The 23,552-nt window shown below is 31.2% G+C and overlaps 1 protein-coding gene and 1 pseudogene across 2 annotated transcripts; one reads left to right on the forward strand and one right to left on the reverse strand.

Annotated features, from left to right (window-relative positions):
• The first annotated feature begins 205 nt into the window (after nt 1-205).
• BDBG_00537 (uncharacterized protein) lies at nt 206-3,471 on the forward strand. Its single transcript, XM_002629245.2, has 8 exons — nt 206-545; nt 598-1,160; nt 1,286-1,360; nt 1,440-1,516; nt 1,598-1,756; nt 1,821-1,940; nt 2,006-2,853; nt 2,949-3,471. The coding sequence occupies exons 2-8, from the start codon at nt 1,133-1,135 to the stop codon at nt 3,028-3,030; spliced, it is 1,389 nt and encodes a 462-aa protein (XP_002629291.1). The 5' UTR covers nt 206-545; nt 598-1,132; the 3' UTR covers nt 3,031-3,471.
• A 7,419-nt stretch (nt 3,472-10,890) lies between these two features.
• Nucleotides 10,891-10,971, reverse strand: BDBG_16131 (annotated as a pseudogene). Its single transcript has one exon. The product of its transcript is annotated as a tRNA-OTHER (tRNA).
• Between the last annotated feature and the right edge of the window lie 12,581 nt (nt 10,972-23,552).

Below are 23,552 nucleotides of genomic sequence, written 5' to 3' on the forward strand. Positions count from 1 at the left end.
GTTAATAATCAATCGTTCGAACTGTCGGTGAGCAGCTATTGTGCTTGATATGATATGTTGTGATCATGTTAAATGGACGATGAAATCACTACTTCAAGCCGGGGCACATACAGGCGTACTACTACGCCCATGAGCTTGCAACCAAACACCCTTATTCTAGAAATGAAAGTATGATCTTCCCGTCATAAAAAGCCAACCACTAAAGTCTAGACAGAAGTATTCGTAAAAACAGTAAGACAAAGCCGGCCGATCGAAGAACCCTGTCATCATACTATACTTACACGCAACATGTTGGGGGTCCCGGTTGATCGGCTCTACCAGCAGTGCGCTGGTGGTGACTGAGCTCTTTTGTCCCAGTAGCCTACAGGTTATGAGACCGTTTAGTGTGAGCCCCGCTGTGGTCAACATGCATGGGTTTGATTCCAGGATGAACTTAAGAATATAAATCCCAAAACAAATACCCCGGACATTTAACAGTGCCAAGAGACATCCTAGGAGTGTGCCCTAGGAGTGAGCCCTTGAAAGAATGAGCCCTAGGACTGAGTGCACTGAGAGGAGCCACTAAGAGGAGCCACTGAGAGGAGCCACTAAGAGGAGCCACTGAGAGGAGCCACTGAGAGGAGTACTGTACTCTGTGGTAGCTGGTCCGAAGGGGGGTGTTGGGGGTCCCGGGTTGATCGGCCCTTCTACCAGCAGTGCGCTGGTGGTGACTGAGCTCTTTTGCCCCAGTAGCCTACACAACAGTCGTCCCCATTATTATTAAATGCAGCGTGGGGAACTTAATAAGTGCTTTGCTTGCTGAATGCGGAGAATCCTTGGCCGCCGAGCTGCTTGGCTGCGACGATGGAGAAAACGTCACACTTGATTATATCACCACAAATCGACGCACCCCCACATACCACGCACTGCACACCGCATGCTCTCATTCTCTACCCCTCTGTCACGACCAAGTATTTCTACTATCTTGATATTACCCAGTTCTCGTTCGCTCGCTTCTAGGGGTGATGATAACCTGCGCTCGTTTGCCGATTTCATCATTCTTTGGAACCATTTTTGGACCTGATAACTCTGACCACCTCACCTTGCGCTCCGTTCAATCTACCGGTGGAATTCCTGACCCCGCACTTTCAAAATGGAGGTGCGCGAACTAGAGGGGAAAGGTATGTGTGTTTTTGGAAGTTGCCCAAGCATCCTCTTTTTCTTTTCCTGTTTGTTTTTCTGGGTGTGGAGGTCTTCGAATCTAGTTCTTCCTCGCTAACCACCCTGCATTTTTGCGCAAAAATAGAAAAACTCGACGAGGTAGCGCGGTTGGTGAAATCGCTTGCTAAAGATGTAACAACGAACCATCTTCAGCCTTCTCGTATGTAGTTCTTGCGCTACAATCTATATTCGTCGGATGTGACTTCAGAACTACGCCTGACCATGGGTCTTGAGAGCAGAACGCATGGAGATCCTCCAGAACCTACGAGTCCATGGACGGAAGCCGGAAAACGCAGACGGAATATATTCGAAAGAGGTAAAAGAAAAAAATTCAAAAGGATCCAAAGAATTAATACCAAGCGATTCGCTAAGTCTTCTTGACTTTTGGTATTTTTAGGGGATAAAGGTACTGGCTTATTATGGCTGCGAGGGCAAATCCTCCACGGTATCGCGTGAGGCTCTCCGTTGTCTCGCAAACGCCCTCCTTCTCAAACCAAGCATGCGCCAGATATTCGTGGACTTGGGACACGGACCTAACCTCGCTGAGAAGCTCAAGGTAGAAAACCTGCCGACGCTGATCGTGATCTAGTGCTGATGTTTGCTGTCCCAACTATTTTCAGGAAGATAATTCTGACGATGAATTTCTTGCGTCGCGTTTGCTGTTCCTAGCCACTTACGACACCGATTTAGATTTCGATAAATTGTTTGATCATAACTCCCTGGGGGAAAATCTCAATAGTGTACAGGTTTCCTTTCTGGGTCTCTACACGAACCTTTAAAAGCCCACTCTAATAGGTCATCGCAGCACATATATCGACATTCGAAACGATTTTCCAAGGGCAGAAAGAGGAAGCTCGATCAGATGGACGAGCTTGCACTCTCAGAAACATTAAAACTCATATTCAACATCACCAATTTCTACCCTCACAGAATTGACGCATTCTCCCCTTCAATCCCGCATATCCTGAAAATTTTAAGCCGCATTGAAATACCGACCCCACCACTCCAGGCACCTGTCAACTATCTCATCAATTCTCTTCTCAATCTCGACCTGGAAGCAAAGAAAAGCAAACACTTCGGGACAAATCCGCTCTTTCCCAAGTTCGACCAGAACTGCAACGTGGACAAGTTGATAAATATCCTAGATCAAGCTGTCGCTATGCACAAACCCGAACACCTCGAAACCCTAGCCGTGCCTCTTCTCACACTCCTACGGAAAATCTACTCATTCGCACCCGAAGGCCCACGAAAGTATATGGAGTGGCTCCTTCTCCCTGAAGACGACCACCATGACCTGCCAATAGGCCAATCCAATACCCTCTCCTCCCGACTCTTGCGTCTATCAACTTCCCCCGTTGCTCCGAGTCTGCGCGAAGGCATATCTGTTCTCATGTTCGAGCTTTCCGGCAGCGACGCGACTGATTTCGTGAGGAATGTCGGATATGGGTTTGCTGCAGGCTTCCTCATGTCGCATGACATGCCGGTTCCGGAAACGGCCAAGGAGGCATTCAGTACCAGTTCTTGTGGCCTTGACCCGAATGTGAATCCCATTACTGGGCAGAGGTGGGATGCAGAGCCCCAGGCGACAGGTCCAGATATGACACAGGAGGAAAAGGAGCGCGAAGCTGAGAGGTTATTTGTTCTATTCGAAAGGTATCTTTCTTTTCCTCATTTCTTGTTTATTCTTAGAATTATTTCATTATCTTCTTTTATCTCTTGGCTAATTAATTCTTTTTGTATCTTTGTAGGCTAAAAGCTACTGGTGTGGTGGACGTGGAGAACCCTGTTCGCCAGGCTCTTGAAAAAGGGCGATTTGAAGAATTGGACTGAACTTCTGTTTAGTTTACTAAATAAATATCCCTATCTAGCGTTTTTGAAATACTCACCCGCTCGCTGTCTTCGCTTGCAATACTAGTGAACTGTCCTTTCTGTCCCGCTGTGTTGGGTTACGGCGCACAATTACCCGAATGCGTATGATTGATTAATAGTGATAGTTGTTTTTCTAGCTGGATTTCTTTTTTTTTTTTCTAGTCATTGAGCCCAGGTTTTTCTACTTATTACCAATAATAATAGCTTTCTGCCTGCCTCTAATATGTAGTTCGTAAAATACAATGGAAATAGTACTTCCACATTCCCTATTTTGTCTGGATTTGTTTGCGGTAGAGTATCCTGTTATAAATAACCAGTTAATAGTTGATAGTAACTATCATTATCTGATTAAGTAGTATAGCTTGCATTAAATTCACTACCACCTTTGATTTATGAAGTGAAGTAAAGTAAATATATGATGAATACTCTTATAATTAAAAGTGAAGAATTTTCTTTTTGATAGTTATGTGATTCAAAGGTTGCTTGAGCCAGTGTACGATTACAGGCGTACGCCGGCTTCTTATATATCATACACTAAATTAATTAGTGGCCGCTATGGCCCGTTTACATTTGTAAGCAAGTTCAGAAGTGGCCGTGTTATTATCTGACAGTTGTACATTCTTCTGAATCACATCCTCCCTCATCAGATTCAGTCATGCTCACATGACCATGATGTCTGCCCTAGCTTCATGCAGATTAGCATGTCACTAGTGTTCATAATCATATGACCTATCCCTGATTCAGCTAGCATTCTGTGTACACTCTTACAAAGAAACTTTCACTATATTATATCACTTATTTACTAACTTTTCTCATTCTTCAATCATCTTCTTTATCATTGTCATCATTGAATATTATTATTATCTCATTCAAGATTACTATCTCTTCTTCTATTTAACATCTTCTATCTATTTATTTATCATATTATATGCATTTCTGATAATAATCTCTTATTCTTATAATAAGTATTATCATAGTACTCATATCAGACAGTTCATTAGCAGTAAGTGTAATATATTATGAAATGTGATCAGAACTTGTTTATCTTCTAATAATTATCAGAACATATTATTATAAATAATATATCTTCTTTATCTTCTTATACATTCTCAATCATTTTTCTTCTCAGTGAGCTTCTGATAATGTTTTCTGATACAATTTTACATGAATACAGATACAGATACTGATATATTTATTTTTATTTATATAGAATCTTCACATATTGACAGATCTATATTCATCAATAATAGTGAACTCAATATTGAATTATTGATTGAGAACTTGAAGAATATAATAATGAAGAAATTATCTGTATTATATATAACTAAGTCTTCTGTATCTCTCTCTGTTCTCTCTGTTTCTTTCTCTGTTACTTCTTCTCAATCTTCTATACCTGTCTCTGTGTCTGATTCTCTCACTCTCACTATCTCTGCTTTCTCTGATTCTACTGTCTCTGCTTTTATTATTAACTCTCTCTGTTTTAAGAAGATGTTGTATAGACTTAATAAACTATATTTCTCAGTGTATATACTTCGGCTCTTCTTATCAATCTCTAGAATGATTTATTGTATGAAGACTGTATATAATATAACTATCTAAAGCTCAGCTGCAGACACTGATTATTACATTTATTTTAAATATTCATAATAAAGTAATTATTTATTTATATCAGAGAATCACTTCTCTTCTTAACAGTGTTAAAATTGTAAGTCTTTTTCTTTTTCATCTTTTCTTTCTAACACTGATTTTTCTGTTCTTAGAAAAAATCATTATGAGTTTTATTATACATGAAGTCATGATATTCACAGATATCAAGAAACTTTTTATAACTGTAAAGTTCAATATTACAGAGATATTCACTCTGATAAATTTCTTCAGAATAATAGATTTATATCAGTCTATTCTCTAGCATCTATTATCTGACTTCATGATACAGATAAAAAATATCTGTATTTTCAGAAATAAGAACACAGATATTGTACTCTTTTACACTCACAGATATGAGACTTATATATCTTATCTGAGATATTATTATGAAAATGAGTTATTCACACACTGTGTTCTGCTTTCTATATTTCTCTGTGTTTCTCTCTCTCTTTCTGAGAAGCCTCATACATGTTGTAATTGTATGTATAATTCTAAGATTAGTAGATATTTATTCAGTAATTATTATCTCTGCTTTTACAGTTTTATACACTAATAATAGTTCTTAGTTACTTCAGTGTCAGAGATTATTTTAATTAAAGATGATAATATCACTGAGACTATTCTCTCTCACTTTTAAGCTTCTCTCATTGCTTTCTCTTTCTTCTCTGTGAGAAAGATTGTATACACACTGAGTTATAAGTGTTCAGCTCTGAATAGCTTTTATTATCATTTATTCAGTTCTGTATCTTCTTCTTCTTTCATTTCTTCTATCTTTATTTCTTCTACTCTAGCTTCTGATTCTGCAGATTCTGCACTCTTCTCTCATTTTTCTACACATATATATACACATTTCTATATTGGCACTTCAGTTAATCTTGTAATAAATGATATTAATGTTGTACACAGAGTAGTAGAGAAATTAGAGATATACACAGTGTTATTATAAGAGTGACTTACAGCTCTCAAATCTCTTACAGATCTCAAGTTTTGAGATTTCTTTTATTTTTGATGTTTTTCAGGTAATGTGGTGTTGGAAATAGATTAAATATATAATATATGAAAATGAATAAGATATATAATAATATTTATCTTTTACAGCTGACTCTTACAGTTGATGATCAATTCATTATTTCTTTTCTTTTCTTACACTTTTTCTTTGTCTGTTAGTCACTACTCTTATACAATCTCTATATGATACAGTATTCAGTGACTAGGTTTGACAGCTTTTATCTTTTATGATTCTATCTTATATATTATACTGTCTCTCTTCACTCACTCAGATTACTACAGTGAATAGCTCATTGAAACTAATCTCATTCAATCTCTGAGTGTTCTCAGAGATTGAGATAACTTGATTTCATATATCTGCAGATGTTTCAGATACTTCATTCTCTGTTATCTTCATAATTGAACTGATATAAACAGTTAAATTCAACTCTGAATTTCTTTTTCTTCTATAATCTGACTCATATGTAAATCTGCTGCTTTGAGACTGCTTTTTACTGTGTTACACTCACTGTCTACAGTGTGTTATTATACAATCAGCTACAGTCTTATCACTTATTGAAGTATGATATTTATCTGATTTCTTAATTTCTTCTCATTCTTTTCTTATAATTATGAAAAGATCAGAATAAGTGAGATTATCTGATTCATAAGTATCTATAATTTCTCTTACTTTATAAGACTTTTCAATTGTAAGTCTCTTCTTCTTCAATACTGATAAGAGTGCTATAGATAATTATAATTCACTCAGATCTTACATCTTTATCTTTATAAGATATGAATTATTTATTAAATTGTATAAGATCTGTCTCTCTGATTCTTTCAATGTATATATTCTCAGAGAATGTGATTTAAGTATTTTATAGAGCTTAAATCATCTAGATTAAAGCTTCTCAGAGCTCTCATTGCATATAAGAACTCACATTCTCATCTTGAGACTTGATTTCTTAACTAGTCAGTCTTGTATTTCTTTCAATTGAATTGCTCAGTTCAGATGTAACTTATTAGCTTTTATACATGCATGACTGATCTCTTTCAATCTTGATTCTATATTCACAACTGTTGTATCTGCAACTGCTACTGCTGCATCTATAACTGCTGTTTCTGCTATGTCTGTAACTGTTGCATCTGCAACTGCTGTTTTCTTTCTCATCTTTTTCAAAGCATTCTCTGAGATGCGCGGATGCAATTCATATAACAGATAGAATTATGAACACTTAAAGACTGCATGCTGCTGAATTCACATAATTAATAGCACCTGACTGAGATATTTATCTCATAATCTCATAGACTTGTTCATTAGATATTTCATCAGCATATTACTCAAGATTCTATTCAAGTATTTCACTTTTCTGTTCATCTGTGAATAATATGACATTGTTCTATAATATCTTGTCTGTAACTGACTCATGAAATGTCTCATTACTTCTTCTATGAGATTCACATTATTATCACTTAGATTCTCACACAGTATTTTATAGTTAATATAGATCTCATTATATAGAAACTTTATTACTATCTTCTCTATCATCTCTGAAACTGCTTTCATAACTGATCAGTCAGTAGCATAATCAATAGCAGTGATTATTTATCAGTTTTTATTTAATATTCACAGTAATATGTCTATGAGATTTATCTCTTATTATTCAAATAATTGTATTATACACTTCATCTAATATTATACTTTCTTATATTCTAACTCTTTCTTATATTCTTTTGCAACCTGACAATTCAGGCACTTGTAAGCATACATCTGAATATTCTCAGTCATGCTTAGTCAGTATACTCTTGATTCAAGTATATTCATAAGTTCAGAGCTTTCTAAGTGACTGAATTCCTTGTGCATGTAAGTTATTAAGTCATATTTAAATAAATATTCTAGATAGAGAGCTTCTGCATATTCTAGATTACAGTAAAGCATAACATTATTTTTCAATTTTCTCAGCTTGAAGTTCAGAAGCATCTCTTCTACTACTTTTATAAGATGTTTATCATCTGACATCTTGTCATTCTTTAAGTGAGAGATTATTATATTCACTTATTCTGATTTCTTACATTCTCTCAGTATATTTAATATAAACTTCTCTTATATCTGATTTACAGAATTCTCACTCATGAAATTGAGTCTATAACTGATTGCATCAGATACTACAGTGTCTGATTTCTTTCAGTACTTAATATAAAGATTGTATACTTGAAACTCTGAGATTTAACATACTAAGTATTTGAAAGGTTTTATTGTTGATTATAGATAGATAAGACTTTCATGATTTATAATCACTGTTATTGTATACTTGTTATCAATATATCTATCTCATAACATCAGTATGTGTTTAATTGCTAGTAATTTCTTTTTATATACTGAATAATTCAGCTCAGCATCTGATAGTTTTCCATCATTATACATCATTAAGTGCAGCTTGTCATTCTTACTCATCTGTAGAAGAGTGTCTCTGATAGCTCATTCAGATGCATCTGTTTCAATATAGAAAGATTTATTACAATGTGATTGAATAAGCACTGAAGATATTATTATACATTTTCTCAGTGTGAGAAAAGCCTCTTCACACACAGTATTTCAGATAATTGAATGAAACTTCTTCTTTCACAGATTTGTATTCATTTCTCTTAAGAGATCTGAGAGTGATGTAAATATTCATATGAAATTCTTGATAAATCTACAGTAATATAAGATCAACTTAAGAAACTATTATACATAGTGTATATTTCTCAGTCATGATCAATTCACTATGACATTCACTTTCTCTGAGATGAGATATATACAGTTATTACTCACTACATGTTCTATGAACTTCAACTCTTTCATTTCAAACATATACTTTGTTGATTTGATATAGAGCTTATACTCTGTCAAAGTTATAAATACTTCATTGAGATGCTTCAGATATTCATTGTATAAGTTTGAAAAGACTAGAATATTATTGAGATATACAAGATATAAGATTTTATTCTATTTATAAAGAATTGTATTCATCATCATTTGAAAGATAACAGATACATTTATTAAACTAAATGATATTATCAGAAATTTGAACTTCTCTCATTACATATTAAACATAGTTTGTAGAACTGACAGTTCATCTACACAGATCTGTCAGTATTCTGAGAGAAGATTGATCTTTAATAGATATCAGATATTGTTAATTATATTCAATTATTATTAAATCTGTGACAGTGAATATTTATTATTGATTGTAAGCTTATTAAATACTTGATAATTAATACACATTCATCACTCCTCATCTGTCTTTTTCACAAATAGAACTGAAAAGCTCTATATACTTATTGAGAATTATATAAGATCTTGTTCTAGAAGATCTGTGATCTGACACTTCTGTTCTTTAAGATGTATTTATAACAGAGAGTATGTATTCTGATTGACTGATTTTGCATTATTATTATTATTATTCTTCAATTATAGATGTATGCAGTCAGAGACTATGATATCTATCTAAGAACTTTTAGTTCTCAGGGTTTTTTCTATATCTGTAAAGTTAACTATTATACATTCATCAATTTCAGATATGCAAAATCAGAAAATTTCAGCTCAGAATACAAAAACTGTTTATAAATTGCAGTATTTTAACATTATCTCATACTTTGAAATCATTTAACAATATCATAACAAAGGAAAAGAGAACACAGTCTTAAAGATAGACATATTAAATAGATATATAGAAAGAAATTGAAAGAAAAAGATAAAATAAAGAAAGACTGTAATAAAACAAATTATTAAAAGATAGTATATAGCTGTTTTAACAGACTATATCTGATTGATTTTCTCCTCTTCATATTCAGATAATTCTGAATTTAGTCATTTTCTTATAGCTGCTTGAGTTTCTGATAGAAAGTCTATTAAGTATTTAATTTCTATCTCAGTTGAGAATAAGAATCTTATATTTAATTAATTTAGATTATACTTCTCTTTCAATCTGACTCTGAGACTATTATATAATACACAGTGTATTACAATATACTCAGAATTCTTATTTGTATTACAGAATAAGCATTCTATTGAGTTAAATCTATCATCAAATCTTTGTATATAAGATTTGAAATAGTCATATTCCAGTTTCAGCTGTATTATAGATGAGAATATTTTCTTTTTATATTTAATTGAATAAGATTTTCACTTGAGTTTTATTTCAAATCTTGAATAATATATACTTTTCTTTTATTTCTGTCAGTTTTCATTTCACTTGTCTAAATAAGATTCTTTTATTTTTCTCTTTATAAAAGATCAGAATATAATTTTTTGAATAGATCTGCTTAATTCTGTACTCTTTTTTACAGCTGAATCAGTCAATTCATTGTCATGAATATTTATATGAGTAGAAACCCAGTGTAGATGAATTATCTGCTTTAATATTCTTCTCTTTTAAATTTTTAAAACAGAGTTTAAGATCAGTTCAAGATTCATTTGACTATTATGAATCTGACTATTTCTAAGTCTTTTTAAAGCAGCTTGACTATCAGAGAACTACAGGCGCTAGCCACCCGCAGGATGCACCTTAAGCTAATTACATTTAACCCTCTATAATTAACCGATCACCATGTCTGTCCTCTCGGGCCAGTCACTAATTTCCAGGGGTGTTAGTTAGTGACTGCCACCGCCCACTTGGTGGTGTACACACCAAGCTTCCGGTTGCTGATCTCGGCCCCATTAGATGCTCATAGGCCTATCAATCAGCTGTTATGACCTCGCCCTGTGTTAGAGACTAATCATAGACTTGATGACTGCAGTTCTCTCTGTCAGTATTAGGGCTTAGCAGAGAGCTTGCAGGCTCTAGCCTATCAGAGTGCCCTGCCTAGGGCCTAGATATATGTCTAGACCTGCTAGTCAGATGATTTTCAAAATCATTTCCTGTATTTGAGAAAGAGCTAGGCTTCAAGAACAGCCCTAGTTAGAGACTCACTTAAGTAGTATATAATCACTACATTAGGCTTGGCTCTATATCATTAGAACCTTGATGAGTGTACAGTAGAATAGTGAGACATTGACATCTCATACCAGCTCTGATGAGTGTTTGCAGGATCTTGCTTAACTAGTGACTTGACTTGCAGTAGAGAGTTCTACCTCGCACCAAGCCTTACTAATTAGGCTCAGCCTCTATTACATGAGGGCTTTCATGGGTAAGAAGTGGCAGATGCCAGCAGTGGGATTTGAACTCACACACCTCTAATGTGTGCAGTCTTGGTTACCAGTCTTACCAACTGAGCCACGCTGGCGACTGATTTTGCATTCTCTGTGTCAATCTCATGTACAAATCCTCATTTCAGTGATAATTTCAGTGAAAGATCTGTTCAGAAGATCTTCTCATACTTTTTCAGAACCTTCTTTATACACTTATTCTTCTGTATATTCTTTATCTTGATTTTCTTCACTTTCAGATTCTGTATTACATACAGAATGCTTTCAGATAAGATCTTATAAATTGTTCTCTTTACTTATTAATGTATAAGTAGATTTAACTCTTCTATATCAGAGATGTGAAATATCTTTCTTATATCAGTTAATAAAATTGTATGAATCATTTTCTTTCTATCAGTTAACTGTATATAACATTTATATCATTAAATCTGTGAATTAAATCTTTGAAATTAATCAAGTCTGAGAATAAGATTATATTTCATATTCTGCAGCTTTTACACTCAAATATAGCAAGATCATTCTCTGAAGTGTAAGAGAACTCTTACTCTTATAAGTAATATTAAATATCAGTTATCAGATAATCTTATACATCAGAGATTCTTCACTCAGTGAACCTCTTTCAGTCTTTAAATCATATAATTATTAATATATTGTATAGAAGCTTCTGTGTCTGCTAACACTTTTACAGTCATCTCTCAATTCTTATTCAAGTGTCTCTTATACATTAACATTTTGAGTCTCAAGACATTGAGATAAGTATCTGCTTCATCATTCTCACTCATATCTCATTCAGAAGCCTGCTTTCTCTTGATATTCATAGAATTCAGAGAGTTATCTAACACAGACATCTCTTTCACTTTGAAGACTTTTCATAGAATATCAGTGTGTATCTCTGAGCTCACTGATTCTGCTAGTTTTTTGATTTTCTTACTTCTCTTAACTGCACATGCTGTGTGCACTCTTTTATATCATAATTTTAGCATCTATAGTTGAAGCAAGCTCAATGCTTATAATATCAAGATTTTCACTTAGAGAATCTCTTTTTCAGAAGATTCAGCACTTTAGTAATAATATTCAGATCTAGATTTATCACATTCAGGTGTATAACTTGTGTCATAGAAGTCTGATTACTCATTCTCTGCTGAGACATACTCAATTGCAGTATTTTCTATCACAATTGACTCACTTATTTCTGTACAATGAGAATGTTGTATGCTTCTTTTATCATGTCTGATTATAAGATTAAGCATTTTCATTCTGCTCTTAACTCAGATGTAAGACTATGAATGAAGATCTATAAATAGAAAGATATTGAAAGCTCTTCATTTAATATAAGATAGTATAAGCTAAAGTGTATAAAGTATAATATAAGATCACTTACTTATCTACACTCAGTGAAGTTTTTATAATACTTATCTTATATATTCACTTTCTCAAAGTTGTGCAAGATTCATTTGAAAAACTCATTTCATATTTATAAGAATGAATATCACTTCAGATCTGTAAGATTCATTTTTTCATCAGTTATTTGTAATAACTTCACTTTTTCACATAGAAACACAGCAGATCTTAAGACTTGTTGAAATTTCATTAACTATCTGTCTGTAAGTTCATATTCAATTCAATAATATAATTATATCTGACTTAGTCAGCTAATTACAGCATCATTTTTTCAGTCATCATTAAAGCTTGATAGCTCTGACAGATCTTCTGACTTGATATATTTCATACTTAGATTCTTATTCTACACAGTGATCTTTAATAATATGTACACTTCTGAAGACATTGTGAACAATTGTGATGAGATCTTCAGATTCAGTGTAGTCATCTATCTATATAAACATTTAATCTCTTGCTGCAGGTCTAAGACCTGGTTTTCTCTATTCTTATTAATGATGACAATTATGTTAATAAAGCTCTTCATAGTGAATACTTGATCTGCAGTGAATGTCAATTATTGTTTGACTTTCATCTCAGTCTGTCACTGTATACACAAGGTCTCAATCTTATTTAGAATCCTTATACATGTACAGAGCTTCAATTTCAGTTCAGCAGTTTCAGCTGCTTTTCTTACTGTTTTGAGTAAATTCTCTGAGAGATTCTGTATATCTTTCAATTCAGATAGCAGAGAAGGGTGTTATTTATATTGACTAGAAAAGATATTTATTTCAGTGATTTCTCATTGATCATATAATGTCTATCATTATATCACTGTATTATTATATGATTTCTGTTATTATTATATAACTTCAGTGATGACTACTCTCTCTTTTTATTCTTCTTTTAGATAGAAAGTGAACTTCTTTGAATCTGGTTCATCACTCTCATTTCTTTTCTCACATCTCATCTGTTCACATACATAGCATTTGCCTGAGCATGAAGTTTTCTCTTAACAAGTAAAGCAGTATTAATCAGATGCTCTTTCACTCACTGCTCTTCATACACTATCTTTTGAGATGTTCTAGGATCACACTGGCATGATAACTACAAATCACTTTGTAGATGAAATTATCACACTCTGAAGAAGCCTGCGCTTCTCACTGGTTTTTAGACATACTATCAGATGTGATTCAAAGATTGCTTGAGTCAGCATATAATTACAGGCGTACATCGGCTTCTTATATATCATATGCTAAATTAATTAGTGGCTGCTATGACTCCTTTACATTCGTAAGCAAGTTCAGAAGCGGCCGCGTTATTATCCGATGATTGTACGTTCTTCCGAACCACAGTTATAATGTAAATACAGCTCTCTGATTAATATAAAGTTAAGTAAAATGTAATTCTATAATATATTATGATTTCTATAGCTGTGAACTTTTAATATGTTTATTTTTATCTTATTAACTTTCTCTAACTTCAATTATCTCATCATTAATTAATTTAAGTTTTTGAAATTTTTAAATTCTGCTTTTATAATAATAGTGATATTTTTCAAGCATATATGAAATATTTAATTCAGTTTAATTCAATTATACAATATGAGTTTTAAAGATTATAAAGAGCTACTATACTACTATATACAGAGTTTTTCTTTGTACTTTTCTATATTTATACTATCTTGAATTTCTGATAATAGTCAGAGATAAAGTATTTAAATTATATATTTAAAATGAAATTATCTATTAGATGCAATTGAAGCAGAATATACTGTTTAAGTTATTACTTTGTTAAAATGTGAACTTTTTAAGCAGTTCTTAATTGTCTGTTATAGTCTAAATTACTGGTCAGAAAAAATACATGTTTTTGTACTATGAGTAAAATAAAGTCATATAAGCTATAGTTTGAAATGCAGCTTTATATATACAATCTGATAAGATGATTTCAGAGATCTTCTAATAATACAGAAAGTGTGTTATTTTTATTTTCTCAGTTCAAATTCGCAGTAAAAGTGAGGTCTGAATCTTGTATAAATTTATGTATACTTTGAGAGCTTTTGTATTGAAGAAAACCTTGCAATTTTCAGAGTAATTTAATGTCTGTTGCTCTCATAATTAATTTCTCTATGTTTATACCGTTTTTTAAATTAGAATGCTTTTTTATATGACTTATTTACTGCATCTGACTCGATTCAATTTTGAAACCAGTTCAAAAAAGTCTGTTTTGAGTATTTAATAAGAGCTTTCAGTTGATTTTATGAGAGACAGAGTCTGATTGAATTGCAGACAATACAGTATACTTTTATACAGAGATTGCAGAGATTCACATTTAGTTCTGAAGCTTCAGTTTAAAGTCTGTATACTACTATTTATACTGTTATCTTTAGGTTTTAAGATAGTGTGAAGATATTTATTTCTAAAGCATAGATTAATATAAAGCTGAAGTTATTTAATATAAGATATAGACAGTATTCTTGATTGATTTTCAGTGTTATTTGAGCATTATATAATTGATCAGCTGATAATATCAGTTGACATTATATAGAACAGATATATGTGATTACTAGTATAATTATTGTATAATATATCAGACAGTATTATTTCAGAAAAAGACTTTAAATGAAGTTTGTAAATCTTGTCAGAGTATTCATCTGTGTAATTATTTCAGTTCTTAAAATATATTAGTATGTAGTTAAAAAGATTTAAATTTCTGATTCTCAAATCATAGAGAAGTAGTTGAGTTCTTTATAAAGCTTATAACTAAACTAGTCAAAAATTTAAAGAGATTTTTGAATTTCAGAATGTGTATAAGTTAATCTGTTATTACACTATTAAAAGCGTTTAATATATTAAGTAAAAAAGTAATTGCAGCTTCTTTATCATCACTAGGATTTACTTCAGCTGTTCAATTTTGACTAGTTACTATTATTATTATTATTATTCTTTCATTATACTTATATATGTAGTGAGTTACAACTAATTGGTAGATCATGGCATTACACTTCATAGATTTCTACTGAAAGCTCCGATTCTCGGTCGCTGATCCTCATAAGATTCCTGTTAAAAGCTCTGATTCTCGGTTGCTAATTCTTAGTTGAGGAACAAATGAAGTTTCTATTCTTTCACTCCGAAGCTTCACCTTATATGAATATAAATATCTGCTCTGATTTACTGAGTTTTATACTTTTTCATTTAGTTTTCTTCTCTAACATTTTCCACTTTTGTTATATAAGATCTATATCTTAATGCTGATCTATTCAGTGTAGGCCTCTTACACTTGAAAAATGTTCATTATCTTCTGATTAGAAATGATTACTTATCAAGATATCTGAATGTGTAATAATACATAACAATAAGAAAATGAACAATCAGTGAAGTGAACACTGAGTCTGTACATAGAAGCTTGCTTATCAGTTACTCTGACCCTGTAACAAGATCTTACAAAGAGAATATCAGTAAAAGACCTGAGAGTTCTGACATCTTAAATGTATGAGATATTCATACAAATACACTTCTTCTGATTCCGAAGAACTCTTAAATGCAGGTATTATACATCTGATGAATGATATAGCTATATATACTGATAACATGAGAGAACTCTTAAATGCGAGCATAGACACAGTTCTGCAGTCACTTCAAGCAAGGTTGACATTATAACAGCAACAGATAGCTGATATGTACACAAATCAACAACATCAATATAAAGAAATTCAACAATTAACTTCACAAGAAACCACTACACAGACAATTTCAACACTGATTAAATCAGAGAGAGTGTAAACACTGAAGAAATGTCTAAATAGTCTTACATATTTTAATACTTGAGACCTCACTCTCTATCTGTTATAAAGGTTGAACATGTCTATAAAACTGAGTGTAGATGAACATGTCATCCGCTCATTAACTAATCAAGATTGATATATCAATGATCAATTGAAAGATTGCATGAAATAGAAGTTTCATTCATAAATGAAGATATATGAATTAATGTTATATGCATCTGATAATATTATTAAACATCTCAATGTTCTGTTCAGAGATACTGCTATGCAGCAGAAGACATTAGATTAATTACAGAGTATCTGACAGAGAAATACTTCTCTCACAATATTCATCCCTGCCTTTGACACTAAGATTCTAGAAGCAGATGATCAATTCTGAGAGAATCAAATAAAGATTCACATACTCAAGAAGACACTAACTTTTGTACTTCTATAAGTTCTTATAAGTGTAGACAAAGACCTGACTTATGAAGACTTCTGCATACAACTTCAGATATTGAATGATCATCTTATCAAGCTTAAGAGTATACAGAACAATGGCAGGAGACATTACATCTCAGTTACATATATACCTGCATTAAAGAATAACAATGCAGATGCTATGAACTGAGTAGACTCAAATGTCTGTATATAAGCAGAAGTCTTTGCTGTCTGAACAGGCTTCTGAGTCTCTGAAATTGCTTCTGAAGAAGCTGTCAATCAATCACAATAAGAAGTGTGCATCAATTGTAACTGATCAGAATATATTACTTTTAACTATTAATTAGTCTATGTATCTTCTCATTCAAAGAAAGAATTAGCATCTGTCCGCACTATTCACATTACATTAGAGAAAGATTCAGAAGATAACTATAAAGATGCTCTGATGAAATAGGTAAAAGATTAGCTCATACTCAAACTCGCAAGCAGATGCTTGAAGAGGTCAGATGATAATGATTTGAAGAGAAAATAATAATGAATACAAGTCTTGTATCTACTGTGATGAATAACATGTATAATATGAAAGCCATGATAGACAGCAGTCTATGCCACTATACAATGATTAAATCTTCAGTCATAAGACACTGTAACCTTCAGTGTATCCTCTTATCAAGACTCTGACTTCTTGCAGAATTTAATGATTGAAAAGATATTTACATCTGTTACATAATGAAACTAAACATAGATATTAGAGAATATTAACATGTAGATACTTATATATATGAAGTGAATAATCTTGACTATAATCTTATATTGAAACTTGTTTGACTATCTGAATAAGATATCTTATTAAACACTTAAAACAGGAGTTTAATATTCTTCAATAATGATCAAGTTCATGAGAATGATATTCATAAGACTATAAACCTGACACAGATCTCTGTTAACACTGATAAAATACTCTGAAAGAGTTTCAGATACAGTTGTTAACAAGATCACTGATAGTAGAATTATATAGCAATCTACTTCATCAGTCTGATCAATATTAAAAAAGCTCTAGAAAAGTTATTCTGTATTATAAGAACAGATTCTTATACAAAACCTTCTTAACAATATCATAAATATCTAGATGTCTTCTGATAAGACAACATTATAAATTCACTCTTCTTATGAGACTCAGAAGTAGATCACAGTATCAAGCTGAAAAAGAAGAATAATAAGAATTTCAAATTCACTGTGAGACTCTCTTTATAATATATTCTGAGATGAACTTCTTCTTCTTTGAAAGACACTCAATAATCTGTTGAATAAGAGATTCATATATATTAGTAACTCTTTCACTGCAGCTTCTATTCTCTTTACAAAGAAATCAGACAGAGAACTTCAATTCTGCATGAACTATTAAGAACTGAACAGATTAATAAAGAAAGATTATTATCTCTTATCTCTTATTAATGAAATCCTAGCATATATTAAGTAAGCTTAATGATTTACAAAGCTAGATATTATTATCACATTTCATAAGATTTACATCACTGAAGAAGATGAATAGCTTACAGTATTTCAAACATAATATGATCTATTTAAATGAGTAGTTACAGATTTTAAACTGACTAATATCTTCAGTACATTTCAAAAGTATATTAACTGAGTACTTCAAGATTTCCTTGATAAGTTTGTATCTGCTTATCTTAATGACATTTTCATCTTTACTGATAAGTTCAGAAAAAAATATCAAGAATATGTATGAGAAGTATTACAATAACTACAAGAAGCAGAACTACTGATAGATATAGATAAGTGTGATTTTAAAGTCAAGAGTATAAAATATCTAGATTTTATCATAGAAGCTGATAAGAGAATCTGAATGACTTCTAAGAAGATCTCTGCTATTTTGAAATAAGAAGCTTTATACACTGTAAAAGATATATAAAGCTTCATTGAATTTGCTAACTTCTATTAATAACTTATACAAAACATCTCAGATATTGCTAGATCACTTACAGAACTTATTAAGAAGAACTCAGTATTTTAATAATTAGCAGACACTGAAGCTGTATTTATCTAAATAAAGAAGATATTCATTAATATCTCTCTACTAATAATATTTAACTCTGATTATTAAACAGTTGTTGAAGCTGACTTCTCTGACTATATTATAAAAGAAGCTATATTATAATATAATAATAAAGATATCTTATAATTATGCATCTTCATGTCTAAGAAATTGAGACTCATTGAGTGCAATTATGAGATGTATGATAAAAAGCCTCTTACAATAATATACTGTTCAGAAGAATGAGAGTCTGAACTCTGAAGTGTCTTCAAATTTACAATAATCACAGATTATAAGAATTTCAAGTATTTCACAATTATTTATAAGCTTTCTGAATAATAGTTGCAATGATCTGAGCTATTAAGTCATTTTCATTTCATAATACACTACTGTCTCAGTAGTCAGAACTCAATGACAGATGCTCTCTTATGATGAGAGTAAGATATACATTTCAATTTAACAGACACCTGCTGAATGAACTGAGAGTATCAGCTCTTAAATTCAAAAATACTAGTTAATTACAATGAAACAACTCATGACATTATACATGCTTCTCTGATTAAAACTGCTATCAATATTCTGATAACTTTCAAATCTTCACTGAAAGAACTGTGATATACAACAGCTCAAACTAATACACTTCTTCAGACTCTTACTAAAGCAGTACAATAAGAAGCTTCTCAATTGTCTTCAGAAGTACATATAAAGATCAACATCTCAGAATGTTCAATTGATAATAATAACACTCTGCAATTTCATGAATAACATTGAGTCTCTCAGTTCAAACTCTTATGCACTAAGATAATGCAAGAGATGTATAATTTGTATATAACTGATTATTCAGGTTATGAGTAACTATACTGAATAATCTCTTGAGAATTCTACTGGCCTGAGATATTGAACAGTATCAGACACTTTATCTGAAACTGTAACTGTTGTTTCCCTGTTATCTCATAGAAAGATCATAGAAAAGACCTACTGAAATCACTTAATATCTCTGATAGAATCCGATGAGATACAGTAATTAACTTTACTATCAATCTCTCTAAGAGTAAGAGTTATAAAAATATCCTGATTATCATTGACTGATTAAGCAAAGATGTAATATTGAAATCTTATGATAAGATGAACACTGAACAGATCATTGAAGCTTTCTTATAAAGCTTATTCTATCAGATATATAACTTACTGAGATCTATAGGATCTGATCTGAGCTGTCAATTCATGAGTACTCTCTGAATAAGAATCTGTCAAGGTGTCAAGATTATACACTGTTTATCAACTACTTATCACTCTGAGACTGATAATACATCAGAATGAATAATTCAGATTATAAAGAACTATCTTCATAAGTTCTGCAATTATTCACAAGATGATTGATATAATCTTCTTCTATACGCAGAGATTATTATGAATGACTGAGATGCTATTTCAACAGATGTAAGCCTGTTCTTCTTTACACATAGTTACTGTATAAAGATGTTGAATCTTCTAGAGATTATACAGTTTACACTGAACTCTCACAGTCTGATTCAGATTGCTGATAATATAGTAACAAAGCTCTGGAATATCTGTGACTAAGTAGAAGTCTTCATGATAAGTGCTAAACAAGATTAAGAGAATTAAATCAATGTCTGCTGAGATCTCACTAAGCAATATAAGATAGAAGATCTGATGTGATTAAATCTTAAGAATATATAAATTACATGCCTGTCTCATACACTGAACTACTGTTATATTAAATACAAAGTGATAGAAGTTCTAGACAGTTGTAACTACTGTCTTGACACATTATCAGAGATTCATGATATCTTTCATATGAGCTTGCTCTGCTGTACTGTCACTGATTCATTCTCTTCTCAACTGACATCTGACTGACAGCTATCAGAAATAATAGAAGAAGATAATGATCTTGAATTAGAGATTGAAGATATTCTCAACAAAAGGCTCTGCAGTCACAGCTGATAATATCTTGTGAAATGAGGCAGCTATAATTATCTAATCTGAACTCTGAGCTCTGTATTATCTGAAACAGCAGCTCTTGACTGATGAGAACTATGTGCCTGCAATTCTATCTCACTTCTGAAAAGGGGAAACTAATGTAGCAGGCTATACTCAATTGATAGATTATTTCATTACACTTCATAGATTTCTACTAAAAGCTCTGATTCTCAGTCTCTGATTCTTATAAGATTTCTGCTAAAAGCTCTAATTCTCAGTCATTAATTCTCAGTTAAGAAACTCACAGAGTTTCTATTCTTTCACTCTGAAGCTTCATCTCATATGTGTATAAATATCCGCTTCAATTGCTGATTCTCATACTTTCTCTTTTATTTTCCTTCTTTAATGTTTTTCACTTTTGTTATATAAGACCTATATCTTAATACTGATCTATTCAGCGAAGGCATCTTATAATATACAAGCTGAGCTTATAATAAGTTCTTGTATGATATTAAATATAGATCAAGTATTGATTATATGAAAGAAAAAATAAATGTTGAGATTATATTAAGATAACAAGAATATAGAAAATACAAAGAAGTGATAATTAATGATATATAAACTGATTATGTAACTATGTCTGAGATCAGAATTAAACTTCATAGTTATTATATAATCTAAAAGTATTACTTCTGATCATAATTTATATTTATTACATTGAGCTTAAATCACTTTATTTAAAATATTAAAGATCTCAGATTCACTTTTCAAGTAAAAGTTTAGCCTTAAATAAAGAATATATTTGAATTCTTAGTTACATTTTCATTCTGATTTCATTATTAAGAATGATATTAAGTGAGACTATGAAATTATTTCTTACTTACATAATATTCTATACATAGTGCTCATTTGGTAAAAATTCAATAGAGAGTGTTATTAGATATTATTACTTTTCTAAACACAGATTATAATTTATATAATTTTATTTCTGAAAAAAATAAAAAATAAAAAAAATTAGAATCACAGAGCTGCAGTACTATTAAAATACTCACTTCTCAGAGTCTTTATAATATTTATTATTAAGTATATATCTCTTATAGTAAGAGTAATACAGCTGTAATAAGTTATTATCTTAATATTATCTAATAAATAATCAGTATATATCTGTATAAATATGAACAATTAGAAAATATATACTTAAAAAGTGTGATCAGAGTAAGCTCTGCTGTAACTTGAATTTTATTAAGAATAGAATGCTGAAATTGATGACTCTCTTCATTAATTTCATAGACAAGATGTAGAAAGATAATTTTTAAAAATATAAAGTTCTCTGACTTCTAATAAAAAAAGATCTTATAGAGAAACTCTATTTTCATAATATCAGAAACTGAGTATTATTAAAAAGTGTTACTTTCATACAATATTTATATACTTACTTTAGTGATTCACTCTCTATATATATAACTGAGTGTTACAGCCTTCTCACACTGTACAGCTCTTCTTGAGATGCTGCTGCTAGTATACAACTCACACAGCTTCTCAATTCAGCATGTACTGTGTGTATGCAGCTCTGCATACTGAGACTATATTGTTTATTATAGTCTGATATAATACTTGCTTTTCACAGTCTATGTTTCATTTAAGAGAAGAGGAAGAAAATACACTGCTATTTTATTAAGAAAGAGATAAGTAATTGATATTATAGAAAATAATTTAATTTCTTCTATATTTTTTAAAAATTTAATTAGTTTATACTCTTCAATTTGAGAGTTTCTAAGAGAGTTTTAATAGTTTTCATATCAGCTTGAAATTGGTGATGATTTGAAGAAGAGAAAAGAGAGAAGAAAGAAATAAGAACAACTTATCTTTATAATATAAAAATAGAGAATTGCTGCAATTATTCTCTTTAGTAACAAAGATCTGTTTTCTGAATGTATCTCTGATACAGATTATATAATAACTGTATATAAAGAATATTAACAGTGTATGTATTGAATGAAGATAATATTACTATATAATACTATAACTGTTTCTATACATCTCTGAAAGCTGTTAATATTGTCTTTGAGTCTCTTTATATTTGATCACTTAATAATATATTTCAATACACTCTCTCTTTTATTATTATTATTATTATCATTATTCTAACTATTACTACTATTATTACTATTATCATTATCACTATTATCATCACTAATATTATTATCATCATTATTATCATTATTTTTAATATATTATTACTGACTGCTTTCTCTGCCTCTACTCTCTCTTAATACTTACTGAAACTAATTATATTATCTCTCTTGCAATATTCTGTGATTCTGTGAATCATCACAGCGCGTGAGTACTATCAGAGATTGAAGAGAGAGAAGAAGAAGATATTTAAGTAAGAGAAGACAGATTATAAGATATATTATAATATCTTGAAGATACCCTGTAAAAAAGGAAAATAATAATGCTTTTAAGTAATACTTTTGATGAATTTAGACTGAACTAAGTATAGAAATAATACAGATGATACTATATATAAGAGATTGAAAAAGAAGATAGTGAAGAGTCTTATACAGTAGTAATAAGATCAGAAGAAGATCTGGGAATGATTTAAAATCAAGATAAAGAGCGAGAGAGAGAAGAAGAGTGTTACTATAAATAAGCAGTGATAGAAGAAGATTAAAAAGATATTAAAGTAAGAGATAAAGAAGTTAAAACTGATAAATTTTTTATTAAGAGATAATGAATTTTAATAACACTTCTCTTCTCTAATTAACTAGCAGAAGCTGACAGAGGAGAAGAGAATTCAGATCTTATTCAGAACTCAAATACACTTTATAATTCAGAATATTGAGAAGATAGTTCTACTCTCTGAGCATATTAATCTTCATATTACTGAGATAGAACCTGAGACAGCAGATCAGAAAATGCAGGATTTTGAGATATAGATTAATCTGACTGAGAGAGAGCAGGAGAAACTCTTCTCTGAGAAGACAGTTAAGAGAGATTTTGAGATAATTATTATCTCAGATAAGAGAAGAAGAGAGAAGATAAAATAAAAATAAATTGTGAAGAATGGTAAGAAGATG

This window comes from Blastomyces gilchristii (genome assembly GCF_000003855.2).
Source record: "Blastomyces gilchristii SLH14081 genomic scaffold supercont1.1, whole genome shotgun sequence".
Taxonomy (NCBI): Eukaryota; Fungi; Ascomycota; class Eurotiomycetes; order Onygenales; family Ajellomycetaceae; genus Blastomyces; species Blastomyces gilchristii.

Bases quoted from the DNA above. Each gene is read 5' to 3' on its own strand.
- BDBG_00537 (XM_002629245.2), top strand. From the start codon at position 1,133: ATGGAGGTGCGCGAACTAGAGGGGAAAG. The intron at 1,161-1,285 runs GTATGTGTGTTT...GCGCAAAAATAG, and splicing joins GCGCGAACTAGAGGGGAAAG to AAAAACTCGACGAGGTAGCG. The intron at 2,854-2,948 runs GTATCTTTCTTT...GTATCTTTGTAG, and splicing joins TTATTTGTTCTATTCGAAAG to GCTAAAAGCTACTGGTGTGG.